Below are 19,306 nucleotides of genomic sequence, written 5' to 3' on the forward strand. Positions count from 1 at the left end.
GTAAGCCACTGCACTTGTTTCCCTAATCACCCTTTGTTTATGTAGATTGTAAACTCTTCAGGGCAGGGACTGTCTACTACAGCCTTGTCTACACACACAAATTGTAATGATTTCACTAAATCAGTTTTCAAGCAAGTTAAACTGGTGCACCCCACCTGTGAGCAGAATCTGAAAATCAGTTCAAGTGTCCCTTATAACAAATTAGCTGGAAGTTGATTACTTTAATTACATTGATATACGATGCTCTAAAACTGAATTTAGAGTATCCACAAAAAGAGTCCACACTGACTTAACTAAATCAGTCTACATTAAGGTAAATCAGTTCAACTTGCCTATGTTTGTACAAAACCTAGCATAATGGGGTCCCGATCTTGACAGCGGCCTCTAGGAGATACTTTAATACAAATTAATTATAATGGGTTTGCCATTTCAAAGACAGCTCCAGGTTCACTGAGGAATCAAAGACTGCAAACAGAAAATGCAGTGAGTCTAACACAAGCACAAATAAATCAGGTGCTATCACTGCATTGAAAGGAAATATAATCTCATTTTTATTAGCACATAAACCCAGGCAGAGCAGGAGCTCAAATGATGGTTCTCTGAACCATCAGCCACTCTTCTCCACATACTTTAACATGCCACTAAAAAAGAGATTCTATTTCCGTTCAGTGCTGTGGTACATTTTTGCTTATCAGCATGTGCTATATTTTCTGCCTGTTGGACATCTTTGGTTCCTGAAGGGACATGAAGTTGTTTGTGAATTCTAATTCTAACGAATGGGGGATGTGATATGGCAGCTGTACCATTTTGCTGTCACTTTCTAAAGGTTGCTGTTCTACTCTCACAAGAGTTTAGTGGGACCCAAAAAAGGATTTGTCATTTATATAGGTAAGATTATCCAGAGTTATAGCAAGGATCTAAAAATGCCAACAAACAAGCAGTTTCAGAGGGGATTTAAACTCTCATGCTTGAGGGTATATGTTAATCTCTAACTACTGGGGTTTAAACAGTAGTTTAATCTCTAACTACTTAGGTTTAAACAGCAAAGAATCCTGTGGCACCTTATAGACTAACAGAAGTTTTGCAGCATGAGCTTTCGTGGGTGAATACCCACTTCTTCGGATGCAAGCAGTGGAAATTTCCAGGGACAGGTGTGTATATATAAGCAAGCAAGAAGCAAGCTAGAGATAACGAGGTTAGATCAATCAGGGAGGATGGGGCCCTGTTCCAGCAGCTGAGGTGTGAAAGCCAAGGGAGGAGAAACAGAGACTGGGAATGGTTGGGTCATTACACTAATTACACTAATTGAATCTATTTCCCTATGTTAAGTTCTCCTCACACCTTCTATGGGTCATCTCAATTATCACTTCAAAGGGTTTTTTTCTCCTGCTGATGATAGCTCATCTCAACTGATTGGACTCTTCCAGTTGGTATGTGTACTTCCACCTTTCCATGTTCTCTGTATGTATAAATATCTCCTGTCTGTGTGTTCCATTCTATGCATCCAAAGAAGTGAGCTGTAGCCCACGAAAGCTTATGCTGAAATAAATTTGTTAGTCTCTAAGGTGCCACAAGTACTCCCCGTTCTTTTTACTGGGGGATAGTGTTTCCCCTGTCGGGGGTTCTCCTATAACTGCCTGCTGCAGGGTTTCTTGCACCATCATCTGAAGCTTTTGGCAGAGGTCACTGTCAGGATACTGGACTAGATGGGACACGCTGATCCATCCAGTATGCAATTCTATGTTCCTACATGCAGTGCAGTCAGAAGTACATTTTAGGAGCAGCTAATCAGCCCATTTACCACAATATATTAATATCCTATTGCAAGTTTCTAATTACTCATCATTCACTACAAATTAACTTCTTGAATCTACTGAAAAACCTTCTAAATCTGTAAATGGCTACATGTGACACCGAGTGGAGTTCTATGCTTACGGGAAAATTTACTGAAAAGGAAAGCTACTCCTCTTGTGAAACGGTGATGACAAGTTTTGTCTACAACGTTCAATTTTATAAGCCTGTGTGAAAGCCAGTGATGTATGAAGACAAACAATTACTTAAGTTTCTTCCTGTTCAAACATGTTGTGATACTGAAAATACTAATGAAACACTGATTCTGACCTAGATTTGGTTCTATATTAAAAGGAATGGTTCCATCCCTTGTGATATGTTATTGTTACAATGAGGTGTTTTTCTGCAGTTGTGTAAGCCTCCAGATGTTGTTGTTCCTGACTTTGCTCATGTTTTAACAACAAGAAAAGAGACACAGTCATTCTTTGTTTTTGCTAGAAAACTGACTTTAAAGTGGTATACAACTTTCTATGCCTGATTCTCCTCTCACTTTATACTAGTAAGAACCATATGTTTACTGCAATGAAGTCAGAGTTATACCAGCAGAGAATATGGCTCTCTTCTGTGTAATTTCACACAAATATAATTTTGTTTAAGAGCTATTGACAATAGCACAGTATGATAGAGTAACAGATTCTTTAAGTACTTTGCATCCTCCTCCTACCTCTTTTTCCCCCCTGCTACCTCAGATTTTCAGATTAATACTGACTTTTTTCTGTCCCTATGTCACCACTGGTACAAGAGCCTTCTCCCCTGTAGCTACTGCCCACTGGAACAGCCTTTCTATATCTTTTTGCCTCATCGATGCCCTAGCTCATTTCAAATTTCAACATCTCTTCCCACCAATTACCTTTGCTGCTTAATTTCTCTTCCCCTATGTTATTTATTTGATTTAACTCTACCTGGAACTCTAATTTTAAGATACAATCTTATATTAATATAAAAGCAATGATTTCAGTTTTCCATTGGCTCCCATTCCCACTGTCACATAGGGTGTAGCCCCAAGAATAATGCTGCTGTTTCCAGGTGACCATCACTAGAGCTGGGCATGAATTTTTGGACTAAACTTTTTTAATCAGCAAATGCCAATTAGTCAAAACCAGAACTTTGCAAATTTCCTCTTTCAAAAAAACTTTGAGGGGGAAAAAAAAGCTTCAGAATTGTTAAAATGTCCTCTTTTGTAATTTTCTAAATGAAAAGTTTGATTTTTCAGTTTGAAATGACTTTTTGTAATTTAAGTTAATTGATAGGAAACAAAAATGTAAAAAAAGTCAAAATTAAAATGAAACATTTTGAAATTATCAAAATGAAACATTTTGATTGCCCTGATACAAATTGTTTTTGGATTTTTGGTTCATGAAAATTTTTGAGATTTAGACTTTTTGTCCCCATTTGGGATGGGAAAGATGATTTTGAAATCTCAAAAATTCTTGCAGAACAGGAACATTTTGTCTGCACAAGGACATGAAGAATAGCTCTCCGCTCTCCTCTGCTTCTAAATTTTACTTGAACACATGATAATCTGTTCAATCACATATAGTAGAACCTTAGAGTTATGAACACCAGAGTTACAAACCGACCAGTCATCCACATACCACATTTAGAACCATAAGTATGTAATCAGGCAGCATCAGAGATAAAAAAAAAAAGCAAATACAGCACAGTAACTGTGTTAAATGTAAACTAGTAAAAAAAAAAAGGGAAAGCAGCATTTTTCTTCTGAATAGTAAAGTTTCAAAACTGTATTAAGTCAATATTCAGTTGTAAACATATGAAAGAAACAACCATAATGTTTTGTTCAGAGTTGCGAACATTTCAGAGTTACACACAACCTCCATTCCCAAGGTGTTCATAACTCTGAGGTTCTACTGTACTTCATCTTATTTCCAGGCTCTATTCCTATCACTTAGGTCCCTGTAAGGACTGAGCATGTACTAAAGTAGGGGTAAGTTAAAATAACTGAAGCCATAATGATTAATGAGCTTAAATCAAAACCACAGAGTTCAGCATCCTCAGTGCTTTGCAAAATCTGTATCTGGCCTTCACTGCTTGGGATCTTCTTGTATCTTAATTTTTAAGTGTCTTTTAAACTGAAGGGCCATATTAAAAGAGCCTCACTGACCTGGTATATTTGTTCTCTCTGGGGCATTTGGGATTGGAAATCTTGTAGCACACTCCCATATTTCTCTGCTAGCTCAGGATACAGATGGGGGTCCTGAAAAAGAAGTGTTTTAATAATAATAGTTTCACAACACAAACATTTCTGTTAAAAGAATTAGCAACTACAATGATTGAACATAAACCTCTCAAGTCTCCCCCTATTTAGAAGAGCCCCAAAAAGTAGCTGAAAATGAAGTGAAGACTGTTGAGCATTCATAAAATATTTATTTTAAAAATACAAAAAAAAATAAAGCATTTGGACATAACACCATAGCTGTTTCAGGAGACCAGTGAAATGAATTGTAGTAAGAAGAGTTTAACTTTGTTTTGAGGTATGAACAAAACTGACATAGAACCTTTGCTGCTGGTGGTGATAGGTGAGAAAGAAAAAAAACCAGCTTGACTCAGAGCCCAAGCTAAGTTTGCAAGGCTGGCAATTAGAGAAAACATTCTTTTCTTTGGAAACTGAACAGATTTAATACAGGAATCCTTCAGAAAGAAAAATCAAAATTAGAACCACACAATGACATCTGAACAGATTTTTCTACAAATCTCTCCATTTATGCACATTGCAAAGCCATTTATTTATCCCAGCTATTTGTCCTTTTGAGAAGAGGTAGACCAAATAAGATGATCTCTCTCTCCCTTTTTTTATTTTTTTAGAGTGAGAGCTCTTTTAATAGTGGCACTGATATGTTATGTATTTTTTAAATTCTTTTTGAACACAGAAATTATGATCAGCACACAGTACAAACTGGAAAAATAAATACAGAGTACAAGACCTTTCACTAGACTGCATGAAAATAAAACCAGGACATGGATTTACCATCCTGTTCAATGACTGAAGCACTTCCAGGTAGAATTTGAAGAGGAAACTGACAATCAAAGTCCTTCTATATTCCACCTTCCCACCTGGGGCTGAGCCCGGCAGAGAAACTTCTTTAAGAACCAGTCTGCAAGCTTCATCCAGCATTTGCTCATTCCAATGCCTAGCAGAAATAATAATAATACTGCGATCAGTATATTAGGCACAGCTGAACGAACTAAATGGTGACCAGACTAACTTGCTTGTATCACAGACATGGGCATGATCCTTCTCACAAAGAAGTCAATTGTAGTTTGGATTTCAATGGGAGCAAGATTGGAACTTTGATCTGTAACACGATGTGGTTCACATCGAACAGCTGCTACTCACATGAATAGTCTCAACGAAGTCAACATAATTGAGCCCTATATGCTAGTAAAATCTATTTGAAAAATAAATCTATGAAAACTAGCTTAATTTAGGGCTGTCGATTAATTGCAGTTAACTCACGTGATTAACTCAAAAAAATTAATTTTATGTCTCCTGCTCTGTTTTACCTGCATTCTGCCATATATTTCATGTTATAGAAGCCTCAGATGATGACCCAGAACATGTTCGTTTTAAGAACACTTTCACAGCAGATTTGACAAAATGCAAAGAACGTACCAATGTGAGATTTCTAAAAATAGCTACAGCACTCGACCCAAAATTTAAGAATCTGAAGTGCCTTCCAAAATCTGAGTGGGACGAGATACGGAGCATGCTTTCAGAAGTCTTAAGAAACCAACACTCAGATGCAGAAACTACAGAATCCAAACGGCCAAAAAAGAAAATCAATCTTCTGCTGGTGGCATCTGACTCAGATGATGAAAATGAACATGTGTTGGTCTGCTCTGCTTTGGATCGTTATCGAGCAGAACTCGTCATCGGCATGGTCACCTCCTCTGGAATGGTGGTTGAAGCATGAAGGGACATATGAATCTTTAGAACATCTGGCACGTAAATATCTCGTGATGCCGGCTACAACAGTGCCACGTGAATGCCTGTTCTCACTTTCAGGTGATATTGTAAATAAGAAATGGGCAGCATTATCTCCTGCAAATTGTAACCAAACTTTTTTGTCTGAGCCATTGGCTGAAGTAGGACTGAGTGGACTTGTAGGCTCTAAAGTTTTACATAGTTTTATTTTTGAATGTAGTTATAATTCTACATTTGTAAGTTCAACTGTCATGATAAAGAGACTGCACTATAGTACTTGTATTAGGTGAACTGAAAAATACTATTTCTTTTGTTTTTTACTATGCAAATATTTGTAATAAAAATAAATATAAAGTGAGCACTGTACGTTTTTGTATTCTGTGTTGTAAATTGAAATTAATATATTTGAAAATGTAGAAATATTCAATAATAAAATATTTAAATAAATGGTATTCTATTACTGTTTAACAGCGCAATTAATCACCCTAGTTTAATTCTATTACAAATTATCACTATACAATAGATAATGGCCTGAACTTTCAAAAGGGACTAGTGATTTTGGATGCCAACTTGAGACATTTTAAAGGGGTCAGATTTTCAGATGATGGAGGCGCAGCATCTTCTGAAAATTCTGCTCTTTTGAAGTATGTCACACAGTTGATTCTATATGGATAAAAATCCCAAGCTGTAAGAATATAACTATATTAGCAGGGCTATACTACTGGCCTCAAGATCAAGAAATGGAAACTGAGTGCACAATGTTGAGAGAGATCAAAGGCGTAGCAAAATCTAACAAAAAGATAATGGAGGGGAGGTGTTTCAGCTTATAAACTGATCAAATGGCACAATAGGACAGAGTTTAGAGAAACAATTTATCAGCATTTTCAATTATTGCCAGGAGCCACTCCATCACAAAAAGGATATTGCAAGAATTACAGTGGGTTCAGAGAAGAGCAACAGAATAATCAAGGGCCTGGAAAAACTCTCAGTTAAAGAGAGGTTGAAAAGATCATGACTTGACTTGCGGTCCTAACTGCTTTAGGCACTTTTGAAAATCCTAGTCACTGTATCTATTAGAGCAAATCTTGACACTCAAGAACAATAATACCAACTGTCAGTGCCTAATCAGAAAAACAGAACACTGTCTGAATACACAGAAGGCCAGTTAAATATAATGGGTTGATCCAAGAGCTCAGCCATCTCTCTCTCGTACAAACATCTTTGAGGGCAACAGTAGATTTTTTGTCATTTATTTTTTATTAGTTTTTGATGAACTGGCTATAAACATTAAAGATATAAACAAAAATTCAGAAGGCTGATTGTATTTGTTTACATATTTTTATGAGATAGACATTGCTGTGGCAACTGGGTGTTGTTACAATTATAAGGAGTGTAACATAGTGTTACATCAATTTAAAGCCCCGATTCATCAAGCACGTGCCTTAGCACGTTGTTGAATATGGATAGACTTAGGTACGTGCTTAGGTGAATGGGTATCTATGTGAATAAACTGTAGGTCTGCCATGATGTTCAATGAAAAGCTTGCAACTGGAAAAGGGTTGTCAGGAACTCATCTTACATAAGCTGCACAGACAGCATGCAATTCTTATTTAACATTTTAAATTGGGTGTTCAAAGGGAAAGGATTATTTATTTAGACATAACAAGTGCCCACAATTCAGGGAATATTAGGGATTGTTTAGGAACAATTAACTCTGTCCTGTCACTATATAGAAGGAATAGAAAACATATAAAGCACCCTTCTGATCCAAAGGGCTCTTTGTAGACCAATGTCCACTATGTACCACAACAGATAAGCATACTTATGGCCTGATCTAAAGCCCATTTAACTCAGTGGAAAGCCTCCCATTGACTTTAAAGAGCATTACATCAGGGCCTTATTTCCACCTGTGATTAGCACAAGAATTTGAACCCAGATCTAATGAGTGAGTAAGATAATACCCTATTCCAGAGTGCTACCTAGTTCCCAGATTAACAATAAAAGAATCAATGCTTTAAATTACAATACTCAAATATCCTGTAAGCCCTCATTACGTAAATGGTAACCTGACTATTTAACCACATCAAGTAGTTATTCAGCAAGAATATGTTATGTTAGCACAAGAGAAATACTAAAAGAGAAGTGAACTCCTTCCAAATTCAATTCAAAATTGGGTCATAAGTTGCATGAGAGAAACATTTCCCAGGGGTTTGTTCACAGGCCCTGAAATTTGAGGAGGTTCAGGTTAGAACAAGCGCAGTTTTTTGGTGGTTAAATCACGTTCTCATTTTCTCCCATGCTGCTCCTTACATGTGAGAAAAACTCCCAATCACAACCGGCACAATCAATGGCATTTCCTCCTTCAGGTCCCTCCTTATAATGCTCCTCTGCCAGGAGCATAGATAAAGCTGCACCTCACATCTGCTAGCTAGGTGGTGAGTTCTGATTACTGCTACTGATTGGCTAAGAACAATGCAGAGAGCTAGTCTATGCTAAAATACCATATCCCTGTCCTCCCCAGCCTCAATGAGGGATGCAAGTTAAAGCAGCCCCTAGGCATGCCCTAGTCTGCATTTGGGGCCACACCCAACCCTGGCTGCCATTGAACCCAGGAGGCATAAGTCCCCTCAGGCCCTTTGCTGCTGGTACTGCTCGTGCAGAGATGAGTCCCTTTTCAGTGTCCACTTTAGAACCCCACTCCCTCATATTAATTAATTAGCAGCCTCTTCGGAAGTTTCAGCACAGCTGCTAGAGACTGAATGGATGAAGAACTGGTAGAGGTCCCTCGAGGTCAGGTTGGGGCACAACAGCAAAGTGATTTAGTGACACTAATAAAGCAACTGTACTCACCCTTTGGAGAGACCTTTCAATGAGCACAACATTCATACACAGTCTTTAAAACATTTAGAATAGAAAAGTGTAAATATTCTATTCTGGGGTGGAGAGATGACTTATCACTTAGGCTGATCTGTGTTCATTTGGTGGATTATAAATGGCATCAACCATTCTGTAAATAAAGGATCTCTGTATTTATGCCCTGAAAAACTAAAAAAAACCTAACAATATTCCAATTTGAAAGCTATATTAAGTCTCTAGGAATTCATACAGTACCTCCCAATGAGTGCCTGACAGGTTTGTTTTACACAGACGGTGGTAGAGCCAATGCCTCCATAGAAAATGCCAAAGTCCAAAATTATGTCTGTGCCTTCTGCAAACAGTACCCTCATCCCAGCATTAGCAATAGGTAGAGCGTTTTCCTGGCGCTGGGCCTGTCGGAATGCTGATACAAACTCCCCCTAAGAAAAATCAAACAGAGGCTAAGAAGTATGCACAGAAATGTAATATGTTCCAATAGAGACCCACATGAACTAAGGTAACAAATACCATAGAGCATGGATTCTACTTCCAAAACATTTAGGACCATTCATTCCCTTCCCTTAACCATCCAACAGTTCCCTCTTCACTGTTGTCTTGCAAGCAAACCTGCCTCCCTCTCCATCTCCTGCAGAGCCCAGCTGGTCTGACTCCCCTCTCACAAATGGTTGCTGAGAGGTAAGGGAGAATGGGAGTGGGCTGCATTTAGAATGGGAGACAAAACTGAAGAGGCTCAACCTCTGCCTAAACCTCTGGACTCAAGCACAAATCAAGCCAGTATTTCAACTCTATCTTCTGCTTTTACAGATCTTTTCCTTTAGTCATCTAAATTCAATCAAGTCACATTTTTATTCAAGACCAGAGATGTGCAACTGCCTGCGGGTATCTCCCAAACAGTCTGCTTATCAATTCCCAGAGATATTGCCCTTACAGTGTTACTGATGACACAGCACCAAGCAAACAACATTGTCTGGTGCAGCAATTATGCATGGAAGCACGGACCATGCATCAATCCTGTAGCCCCTATGTAGGCAAAACTCTCAGGAGATAACGGGAGCTTCATCTGCATAATGATTGGAGGTCTAGCCAGGCTGAAAATGGGCAGCATTCAGGGATAGAGAATATATCAATGCCCTCCAAAACATTTCACTAGTTGGGTGGTTTTTCTTTTTTTAAAAACTACAGATGGTACTTCTTCCCCCTGTTCTTTCTTTAATTCCATATAAACACTGGTTAAACCATACTTATCACAAAACAAATCCAAACATCACAGCAACATTTACCTTCCTGGAATGAGGGATGTGAACAGAGACTAAGACTTCTTCTGGCATAAGAGTATTGTTACCAACTCCATTGGCAAAAATGTCACTCAAATAAATCCTCCGTGTTCCTTCTGTTGGAGAAAAAAGAAATGGCAATCTCTGTACAATGAGAAGTGAACTCTTGGTAGTTTAAATATGTAAATCAAATTTAATTGTCAAGGAAGAATATGCAATACTTCTGGGAAAAGAATTACTTTAAAGTTCATATAATGTCCCATCAATAGCATGCACCTTAAATGTAAGTGGTATCTCTATTTTCAATAGTTACCAGAGGAAGAATTTGTATTGTCTTTTCCTTTCTCTTTTTGATCAACTGTTTTGAAAGTTAAAAAGGTCACAATTTTATGATATTAATAATTAAAGCTGGGATTCTGAAATGGACCTAAGGGAGGGAGGCAGATTTCCAAAGAGAGTTGGGCACCTAACTCCATTAGGCCCTTTGAAATTCCCACTCCAAAAACCATGTGACTACTTAGGCTTTGTCTACACTACAGAGGGTTTGCTGGTATAGCTATACCAGTCTAATTACCCCGGCAAACCCTCCTAATGGAGGTGCAGCTTGTACCATCAAAAGAGTGATTTGCTCAAATAGCTTACTTGAGTCTACTTCCTTGAGTGAAATAAGTTATACCAGCAAAAGGCCATTGTTCTAAAGCAGTGCTTCCCAAACTTGGGACACCGCTTGTGTAGGGAAAGCCCCTGGCGGGCCAGGCCGGTTTGTTTACCTGCCACGTCCGCAGGTCTGGCCAATTGCGTCTCCCAGTGGCCATGGTTCGCTGCTCCAGGCCAATAGGAGCTGCTGGAAATGGCGGCCAGTACGTCCCTCGGCCTGCGCCGCTTCCAGCAGCTCCCATTGGCCTGGAGCAGCGAACCGCGGCCACTGGGAGCTGGACCTGCGGACGCGGCAGGTAAACAAACCGGCCCGGCCTGCCAGGGTCTTTCCCTACATAAGCAGCGTCCCAAGTTTGGGAAACACTGTTCTAAAGCAATATAACATATAGGGCCCAGTTTCGATGGCTATGTCTACATTAGGAAAGCTTTACCAGATTTAATAGCAAAACCCTCCTAGTGCAGATGCAGCTACTCTGGCAAAGCTGTGCTTTGCAACAGTATAGCCTTACAGTGAAAGCACAGTTTTGCCAGTATAACTGCGTTTACATAACAGACGTCTGCCAGCATAGCTTCATTAGTCAGGGATCACAACTCTTCATGCCAGCAGGTTCAGGGGTACACCTATGCTGGCAGACATCTGTAGTGTAGACAGGGGCTGTATGTGAGAGAGCCTTAGTAGGACATCCAAATCTCAAGGAACTTCTCTGACCATCATCACTGTAGTATCTGAGTAAGTAATTAACAATAAACAAGGAAATACAGTCCCACAGTTTGACATTCAGAAGACTTAATGTACCTAAATGCCAATCTGAACATCTAAAAGCAGGATTAGGACATCTGGCGAGTGTCCTTATATTTGCAAATTACACACTGTTCTGAAATATCCACCTAATTTAACAATACACATGGCCATCTAATGGATCAGAAAAGAGCAACAGCTAGCACACTTTCTCCTAAAGCATTCCTATTTTATATGTATTTAATTCACCAGTGTGTTCTCCCTCATCATAAAATGTTTACATGGGAACACTAGGAAATTAAAGCTAATATAATATCTTAGTCAACACTGTGTAAATTGATAGTTTGTTGAAACAGTGTTGAAGTGTTAGGACATTCTAAATATAGCATTATGCTTACAGGTAATAGTGCTCCGATCATCATTAAAACCTACTGCTTATTTATATACCTAAACTGATAATTACATATGTGGATAGCCCAGGTGTTGCTATCATGTTATCCTCATCCTCGCTCCATTTGTTTATTGTATCCACTTGTTTTGTTTCAAGTTGTGCCCTAATCTGGCAAAAAAACTTTTGCATGTGCTTAACTTTATGCAGATGAGTAACTCCACTGAATTCAATGGGACAGCTCACCTGTGTAAAGTTTAAGCACGTGCAAGTGCTGGCAGGATTGGGGCCTCAGATTGTATATTCTTTGGGCAGGATCTGTCTAATATGGCACTCAGAACAATGGAGCCCTGATCAGATTGGGGCTGAAGGCACTACCATAATACAAATAATACATTTAAATATATGGAGATATACCTACCTCATAGAGCTGGAAGGGACCCCCCAAAGGTCATTGAGTTCAGCCCCCTGCCTTCACTAGCAGGACCAAGTACTGATTTTTGCCTCAGATCCCTAAGTGGCCCCCTCATCGATTAAACTCACAACCCTGGGTTTAGCAGGCCAATGCTCAAACCACTGAGCTATCCCTCATATGTTATCAGTTTCCCCAGTCTCCTCACAGACATGGCTTTGTGCGTGGCAAGGAGTGGCTTTCTTGAACATTAATTGGTTGTAATTTTGTTCCTTATCACACTTCCAACATCTTCAGTACAAATACATAGAGAGGCACTGTCACAGGGTGGCTGTCCCTTGTAAAATGAAGCAGTTCCAGCTCCCCTGTGCCAGGACAATTGCTCCCATTTGGCCAATTAAGAGGGCGGTACAGCACCTGGGGGCTATAAAGGATCCTGGAGAGATTCAGTGAGAGGGAGACCCAATGAGTCCTGCTGGAGACCAGGGACTCAAGGAGGTCCTGGAAGGAAGAAAAAGGTTTTTCCTGGGGAAAGGCTGAAGGCAAAGAGAGCAACAAGGGAGGTTTGCTGGCTGGTGTCCCCAAGCCAGAAAACCAGGGTTGGAGACAGGAGAGGCAGCAGAGGCAATTGCCTGCTGGTTCTAAGGTAGAGAAGCAGAGACAAAGGCTGAAGAGGGCTGAAGGCAGGCGAGCAGTGGAGGAGCTTTCCCGCTGACATCTCCAAGAATAGAGAGCTGGACCTAGAGGAACCATGAGAGGGCCAGTGGAAGTGAGGGATGGTCTCCTGGCAAGGATGATCTCAGCAGAGAGGCTGTGTGTGGGGGGGTGTTCCCTGCGCTGGGATGTCCTACTACAAGTTCAGGGAGAGGACTACACTGGAGAGCCAGTGTGTGATGAGAGACACCAGGGCTGTATGTTGCATGTACTGTAAGGATTACGGTGGGGAAATTCTGGACGATGTTTTGTTATTTATGTGCATAGGGGTTTTGTAATAAATGAGCCCCCCAAGGGCTTTGCTTTTACTTGGGAAGTTGCTTTGGACTATTTCTGAGGAATAAAAAGAAGGGAAACTGAGGCATGCCTGCCTGTTGTGCCATGGCCTGCCATTGCAGGGCACTGCAGGCAAGGCCACCTTCTTAGAGGTACCCTGCCTCTTACCTCTTGATGCCAGGTTGAGGGTACAGTTGCCAACTGCTAGAATGGGATTTAAGTCAGATGTTGACTTTCTACTCATAATGTTTCCACCTAAAGACTAAAAAAGGATATTATGTCATTAAGTCATCATCTTTATGTGTCAATACAGTGTGAGGATTTACATTGGTCAAAGGTCATAAGACTGACAGTGATATAAAATTAATTTTAAAGTCTATTATTTCAGCTGTGAATACAAATATTATGCACAGACAGAAGCAATTCCATGCAGTTTTGCTAACCCATCCACTTGTTACTAATAATAGACAACATACGGAAATGTTTCTGATCTGCTGTCCTCCCAGAGTTTTTAACTGATGCAAGAGAACACGGAAAATCTTTGTCTTGTCCCCTGGAAGTTCAGAGACTGTGTTTGTCAGGGCATCTTTCACTACAGCCAGACTGCAGGCAGCTCCAAGGGTCAGTCCTGAAACCAAGTTATTGTAAGTAGTAAAATGTGAGCATTGCTCCACAGTCAGGGTATTAAACTATGTCCAGACTGTACTTTTGTAATTATGCCATGCCTTTTTCTCACAGTCAGCTCTCATTAGAATGTGGATAGGAATAAGGCAACATCTTAAAAGTTTTCTGTTACGCTTTAATTTAGGAAACAAAACAAATACTGCATCAATTTCAAAATGTGCATGTGCAAACTGGAGTTAAACTAGGATAGGTTAAAAGTCTTTAACAGTCATGGAAGAGAGTCCTTTTTTGTCAAGGGTAGCAGCTAAGCACATCTGGAAACGGAGAGAGAGATGTGGTCTAATGTTCTGAGCCATGAACTCCCAAATTGTAATCCCAGCTCCGACAGATTCTCTCTTTGGCCTTGGGCAAATTGGTTAAATTTTCTGCCTCGGTTTGCTCATCTCTGTCTCACTTACAATGGGGATAGTAATATATACTATCTATCTCTTAGGGCATTTGTGAGACATAATTCATGTTATAAAGTACTGTGAGATCCATGCATGGATTCTCCACAGAGTGCTGGGGGGCAACAACGGGTGTCACCACAGTCTGCCCACTCCTTCCCCCTGGCCAACCCAGTCTCCTATCTCTCCCCCACAATGGACACTGGATCTACAGAGAAGCCTCTGTGGGTTACAGAGGAGGAGAGGGAGATATGCTGCAGAGATGGCTGACTCTCCCACCCCTTCCATGTAGTAGGGAGGATATCTGAATGTTGAGGGTCCCCTCCATAAGCAGACATTGGAGGACAAACAGCCAATAACTTTCTACAATCCCCCTAGGGCTGACCTCAGACAGCTAAATTGAGGTAAAAGGTGTTAATCCACATCTACACTAGGGATTGGGTCATGGTTAAGATTAGGGTTAGATAACACATACTAGCTATCCCAATTTAACCTCAACTTCTTTTCCTAATCTAGACAAACCCATGCTGTTGCTAATGTATCATGCACTGGGGCAGGGATCATAGCCATCCTGATCCATGGATGTCTCAGGCATGATTTGCAGAAACAATCACAAGCATCTCTAGACATTCTTGGAGAGCCAGGATGTCTGTAAAGCGGTTCACATCTTCCCCACTAGGGAAGGGATCAGTATTATCTTATGCAGAGATATCTCCATGTGTTTCAAAGGGCAAAAGTAGGGTTTACTTACCATTGTCTGTGTATCTCACCACATTCAGATCTAGGATCCTTGCAGGAGAGATGATAACTGGATGATGCACTCCTTTAAATTTCATTTCAGGCCCTATAGAGTAGAATAAGATTTAGAGAAAAGGAAGATCGCTGCATTTCCGGAACTGTGACTACGTCATTTGTTGAGCCACATATTAAGGACAAATTCTAAACGCTGCCCACGACTGTTCATACATACACTGGCACAAGCATAACAGAATGTGCTCTGAATCTACATACCCACACTGGTGTTCCCCACCACGAGAGGTGCTTTGGGGTACTTAGCCTTCAGCTCCAGAAGCTCCTTTAGGCTAGCAGGTGAAATCCATGTTGTTCTTTCCCCTTGGAAAACAAGAGTTCTTTTTGGCTGATTTTCAGCCATTGTCTATAGGGGAAACAATGTAGATTTAACATTTAAAGCTCCAGAGAGGCAGCGGTTATCTAGTGAATAGGGCACTGGACTATGAGCCAAAATAATTCCTTAACCATGGAAGTCATACTTAAAACCTCAAAACTGGGTTTAAATGGGACTTACATAGTGCATCAACCTTGTGCTGGCCCTTTGCATGGGGAGGAAATTAATGCTCCATGAATAAAATGCCTAAAACTGACTCAGATGTGTCTAGCAAACAGGGTTTATACTGAATATCCTGCAAACTACGCACTTAGGGCTCAATCCCGCACCCTTGGAAATCAATAGAAAACTTATTTTTAAAAAATCCAGGGCTTTCAACCCTACTCCATAAGTCGCCAACTAGTTAGAGAACGCAGGGCTTTGATATCTATCTTTAGGCCTCGCTGAACCAAAGGACTGGGGAGGATTATTATTTGGATAATGTCCTAGAATAGTGGTTCTCAAACTTTTGTACTGGCGACCCTTTTCACATAGCAAGCCTCCTAGTGAGACCCCCTCCCCTCCTTATAAATTAACAACACATTTTAACATATTTAACATCATTATAAATGCTGGAGGCAAAGCAGGGTTTGGGGTGGAGGCTGACAGCTCACGACCCCTCATGTAATAACCTTGCAACCCCCTGAAGCGTCCTGACCCCCAGTTTGAGAACCTCTGAAAGCACATGGTACTTTAAAACAGACTAAAAATACTAAACAGGAAACAAACTCCTTGCCCTAACGATGGTAGAACCTCAGTCCATTTTAATTATAAAATATGCAACCAGTCATTCCAAATGTTACAGAGGAGACTTTAGGTATGTTTATACAACAGCTGGGAGAGTGGTTCCCAGCAGGATAGACAGACATGTGCTAGCTCTGCTCAGTCCAGCACACTAAAAATAGCAGCATAGCTGTACTGGCATGGGTGGCAGCTCGGGCTAGCGACACAAATACAATCTTGCCCAGCCACCTGGGTACACACTCAGGTGGCTAGCCTAAGCCACCATGGCCACAGTGCTATTTTTAGTGTGCTAGCTCAAGAAGAATGAGTTCAAATCTACCTATCTGCACTAGGAAGTATCCTCCCAGCTGCCCTGTAGGCATACCCCCGAATCTTAGCTGGTGCCTGTAGATAAGGTTGCCAGACATAGGTAGAGCCACCTATAGGTGAGGCTGCCTAATACTATCCATTATAAGACATTATTTTCAGTTGCTTATAACTAAGGCTACATTTTAATCATGGGCATTTTTAGTACAAGTCACAGACAGGTCACAGGCAGACAACAAAAATGAATGGCCTGTGACCTGTCCATGACTTTTACTAAAAATACCAGTGAATAAAATTTGGAGGGGAGGCTGCCTGGGGTGTTGTGGGAGGGCAGCCTAGCTGCCTGGGGGGAGGAGGAGTGCGGGTGGCGGTGCGCAGCCTGGGATCCCTGCTGGTGCTGGGGGGAAAGGGTGTGGGTGGTGGCGCACAGCCTGGGACTCCCACTGGTGCTGGGGGAGGGGTGGTTGGCAGGGCTGGCAGGCTCCCTACCTGGCTCTGCGCCTCCTCCCGCCCCCCGCAACAGAAGCAGAGTTTGGGTGTGGAAGGGGCAGGGGGTTGGGCCATGGGACGAGGTGAGGTGGGCTCTGGGTGGCACTTAACTGTGGGGCTCCCTGGAAGCAATGACATCCCCCTTGCTCAGCTGCTAGGCAGAGGCGTGGCCAGGCAGCTCTGAATGCTGCCTCCACCTGCAGGCACCGTCCCTGCAGCTCCCATTGGCTGCGGTTCCCGGCCAATGGAAGCTGTGAACCCAGTGCTCTGGGCGGAGGCTCAGGCTGGCCACGCCTCTGCCTAGCAGCTAAGCGAGGGAGATGTTGCTGCTTCTGGGGAGCCCCTGAGGTAAGCGCAGCCCAGAGCCCACCTCACCCCATCCTGTGCCCCAACCCTCTACCCCCTTCCACAGGCAAACTCTGCTGCTGGGGAGTGGGGTGCCACAGGGGCCCAAGAGTGCCCCAGAAGCAACCAGTGTGCCTGGCACAGGGGCTGCCTGAGCTGCCCCTGAGCCAGGCACACCAGCTGCTGCAGAAGTCATGGAGGTCACGACAAGTCATGGAATCCGTTACCTCCATGACAAACTCGCAAACTTAGGGGTCTACTGGTGTTGATGATCTAACGCAAACTTCAGCACGCAGCGACAGCGAGAAGTGAAAGAGTACAGAAGTACTTCGAACCCGCCTCACCCGCCCTCAATCAAAGTCCCTCTCCTGCCGACTCCCGCCCGCCCCCGCCGCGCGGTGGTGGAGTTCGGGATCGGAGGGGAGTTTGAGTTCGATATATCGCGTCTAGATGAGACACGATATATCGAACTCCAAGAAATCGATTGCTACCCGCCAATATGGCGGGTACTGAAGACGTACCCTTACTTATAACTTTGTCAAACTGTTTAAGCTGAAATTTTCCATGTGTGGTGTCTGCCACAGACTGATTATTTCTGGAAAATTTCAGCAAAAGCAGTTCAGCTTTTTATCAGAACAAGATGATGAAAATGTGTTGTTTTGCCCACATTAAAAAATTCATACAACTATTTTGTTGAGAATCTTCAACAGCTCCTTGCTTTGCACAGGCAACCTTAATTCCCTACATTTTGAGTACTTGTCTTTGCATCTTTAATGTTCTTTTAATGTAGTTCTTGTATGTAAATATAAACACAATTTAAAAAACATCAGAGATCTTTGCAGATCTATTGGAAAATATGTGATATTTCTCCTGATGGAACCACTCCACTATTAGACAGCATATTAAGATGAGTACTGAACTACATGTAAATGTTGCAGCATGTATCATAGAATGTCAGGGACCTCAGGAGGTCATCTAGTCCAATCCCCTGCTCAAAGTGGGACCAATCCCCAGACAGACTTTTGCCCCAGATCCCTAAATGGACCCCTCAAGGATTGAGCTCACAAGCCTGGATTTAGCAGACCAATGCTCAAACCACTGAGCTATACCTTCCCCCCTGTAGATACAAACCAAGAGCAATTCTACTTACCATTAATTCTGGTGGAAATATAAACTCCTGGGTGGGGTCCAAGGGCTGAAATTCATCGGCTGAAAACAGCTTGGTGGAAATCTTATACAAACAAACATACAAATTTTTTACTTAATTTATTCTTTATAAAAAAGAAAGAATCACAAGGACTAGATCTGAAGCCCACTGAAGTCAGCAGGAGTCTTTCTAATTACTCTAATAGCCTTTGGATGAGATGCTAAGTAAACTGCCAAGTATTAGTGGGGGCTGCTGCAGTGGAAGAAATGGAGAAAGGCAACCTCTCACAGCTTAGTCAACTTCCCTGGCCCCTCTGGAGCTGGGAGGGCGGAACGATACAGACCTGAAATCCTAACTGCACACTTCTCTATATTCAACTATAGAGAGGTGAGCTGGCACCATATTTCTTTCCCCCAACTCCTCTTACACACACGCACAGATTTTTTTGAAGGAAAGTTTACATAAAATAAACCATTCATATGGATGGGAATTTTCACATAAAATTAGTGTCATGATTCTGATTTAGTTTTTGAGGCAAACTTCAGTTCTGTGAACACAACCCTGCCATGAGCGCCATGTAGACAAATCCCTGAACCCACACAAAATCTCACTGACTTCGTACGGTTTCACCTAGGCACAGGGATTGCTAATGCAGTGGTCACTGCAGAACCAGAGCCTAAGAATATTAATACTCCAGAACACAAAAGATTGTTTGAACATGCAGATCCAAACAGTCCTCTGCATTGTTACAATAGACTCCAGTGGAAAAGGGTGAAGATTTCCCTTCACTCACCTACCTATGCTTTTGAAGACATATCTAATCCCCCACCACTAATAGTACATTCATTTCCTGTGAAAATGGAAAAACTTCCTGATCACCCACGATGGTACATACAACATTAAGAGAAA

General features: G+C 41.6%; 1 protein-coding gene across 10 annotated transcripts in view; it reads right to left on the reverse strand.

The window, feature by feature from the left end:
- Window positions 1-19,306, reverse strand: part of LOC120374990 (aldehyde oxidase 1-like) — a 109,868-nt gene that overhangs the window by 57,934 nt on the left and 32,628 nt on the right. For all 10 annotated transcript variants that reach the window (XR_005586380.1, XM_039495476.1, XM_039495478.1 and 7 more), the window contains 9 exons: window positions 18,401-18,481; window positions 15,213-15,357; window positions 14,953-15,045; window positions 13,608-13,759; window positions 13,300-13,393; window positions 9,952-10,061; window positions 8,906-9,090; window positions 4,838-5,000; window positions 3,974-4,066 (listed from right to left, as the gene is read on the reverse strand). Coding sequence is in view for 9 of the 10 variants with exons in the window: in XM_039495476.1 (XP_039351410.1) it covers window positions 3,974-4,066; window positions 4,838-5,000; window positions 8,906-9,090; window positions 9,952-10,061; window positions 13,300-13,393; window positions 13,608-13,759; window positions 14,953-15,045; window positions 15,213-15,357; window positions 18,401-18,481 (1,116 nt within the window). In the remaining variant the exon portion in view is untranslated. The remainder of the gene's footprint in view (window positions 1-3,973; window positions 4,067-4,837; window positions 5,001-8,905; window positions 9,091-9,951; window positions 10,062-13,299; window positions 13,394-13,607; window positions 13,760-14,952; window positions 15,046-15,212; window positions 15,358-18,400; window positions 18,482-19,306) is intronic.

The sequence above is a fragment of the Mauremys reevesii genome, linkage group 11, assembly GCF_016161935.1.
Source record: "Mauremys reevesii isolate NIE-2019 linkage group 11, ASM1616193v1, whole genome shotgun sequence".
NCBI lineage: Eukaryota > Metazoa > Chordata > Testudines > Geoemydidae > Mauremys > Mauremys reevesii.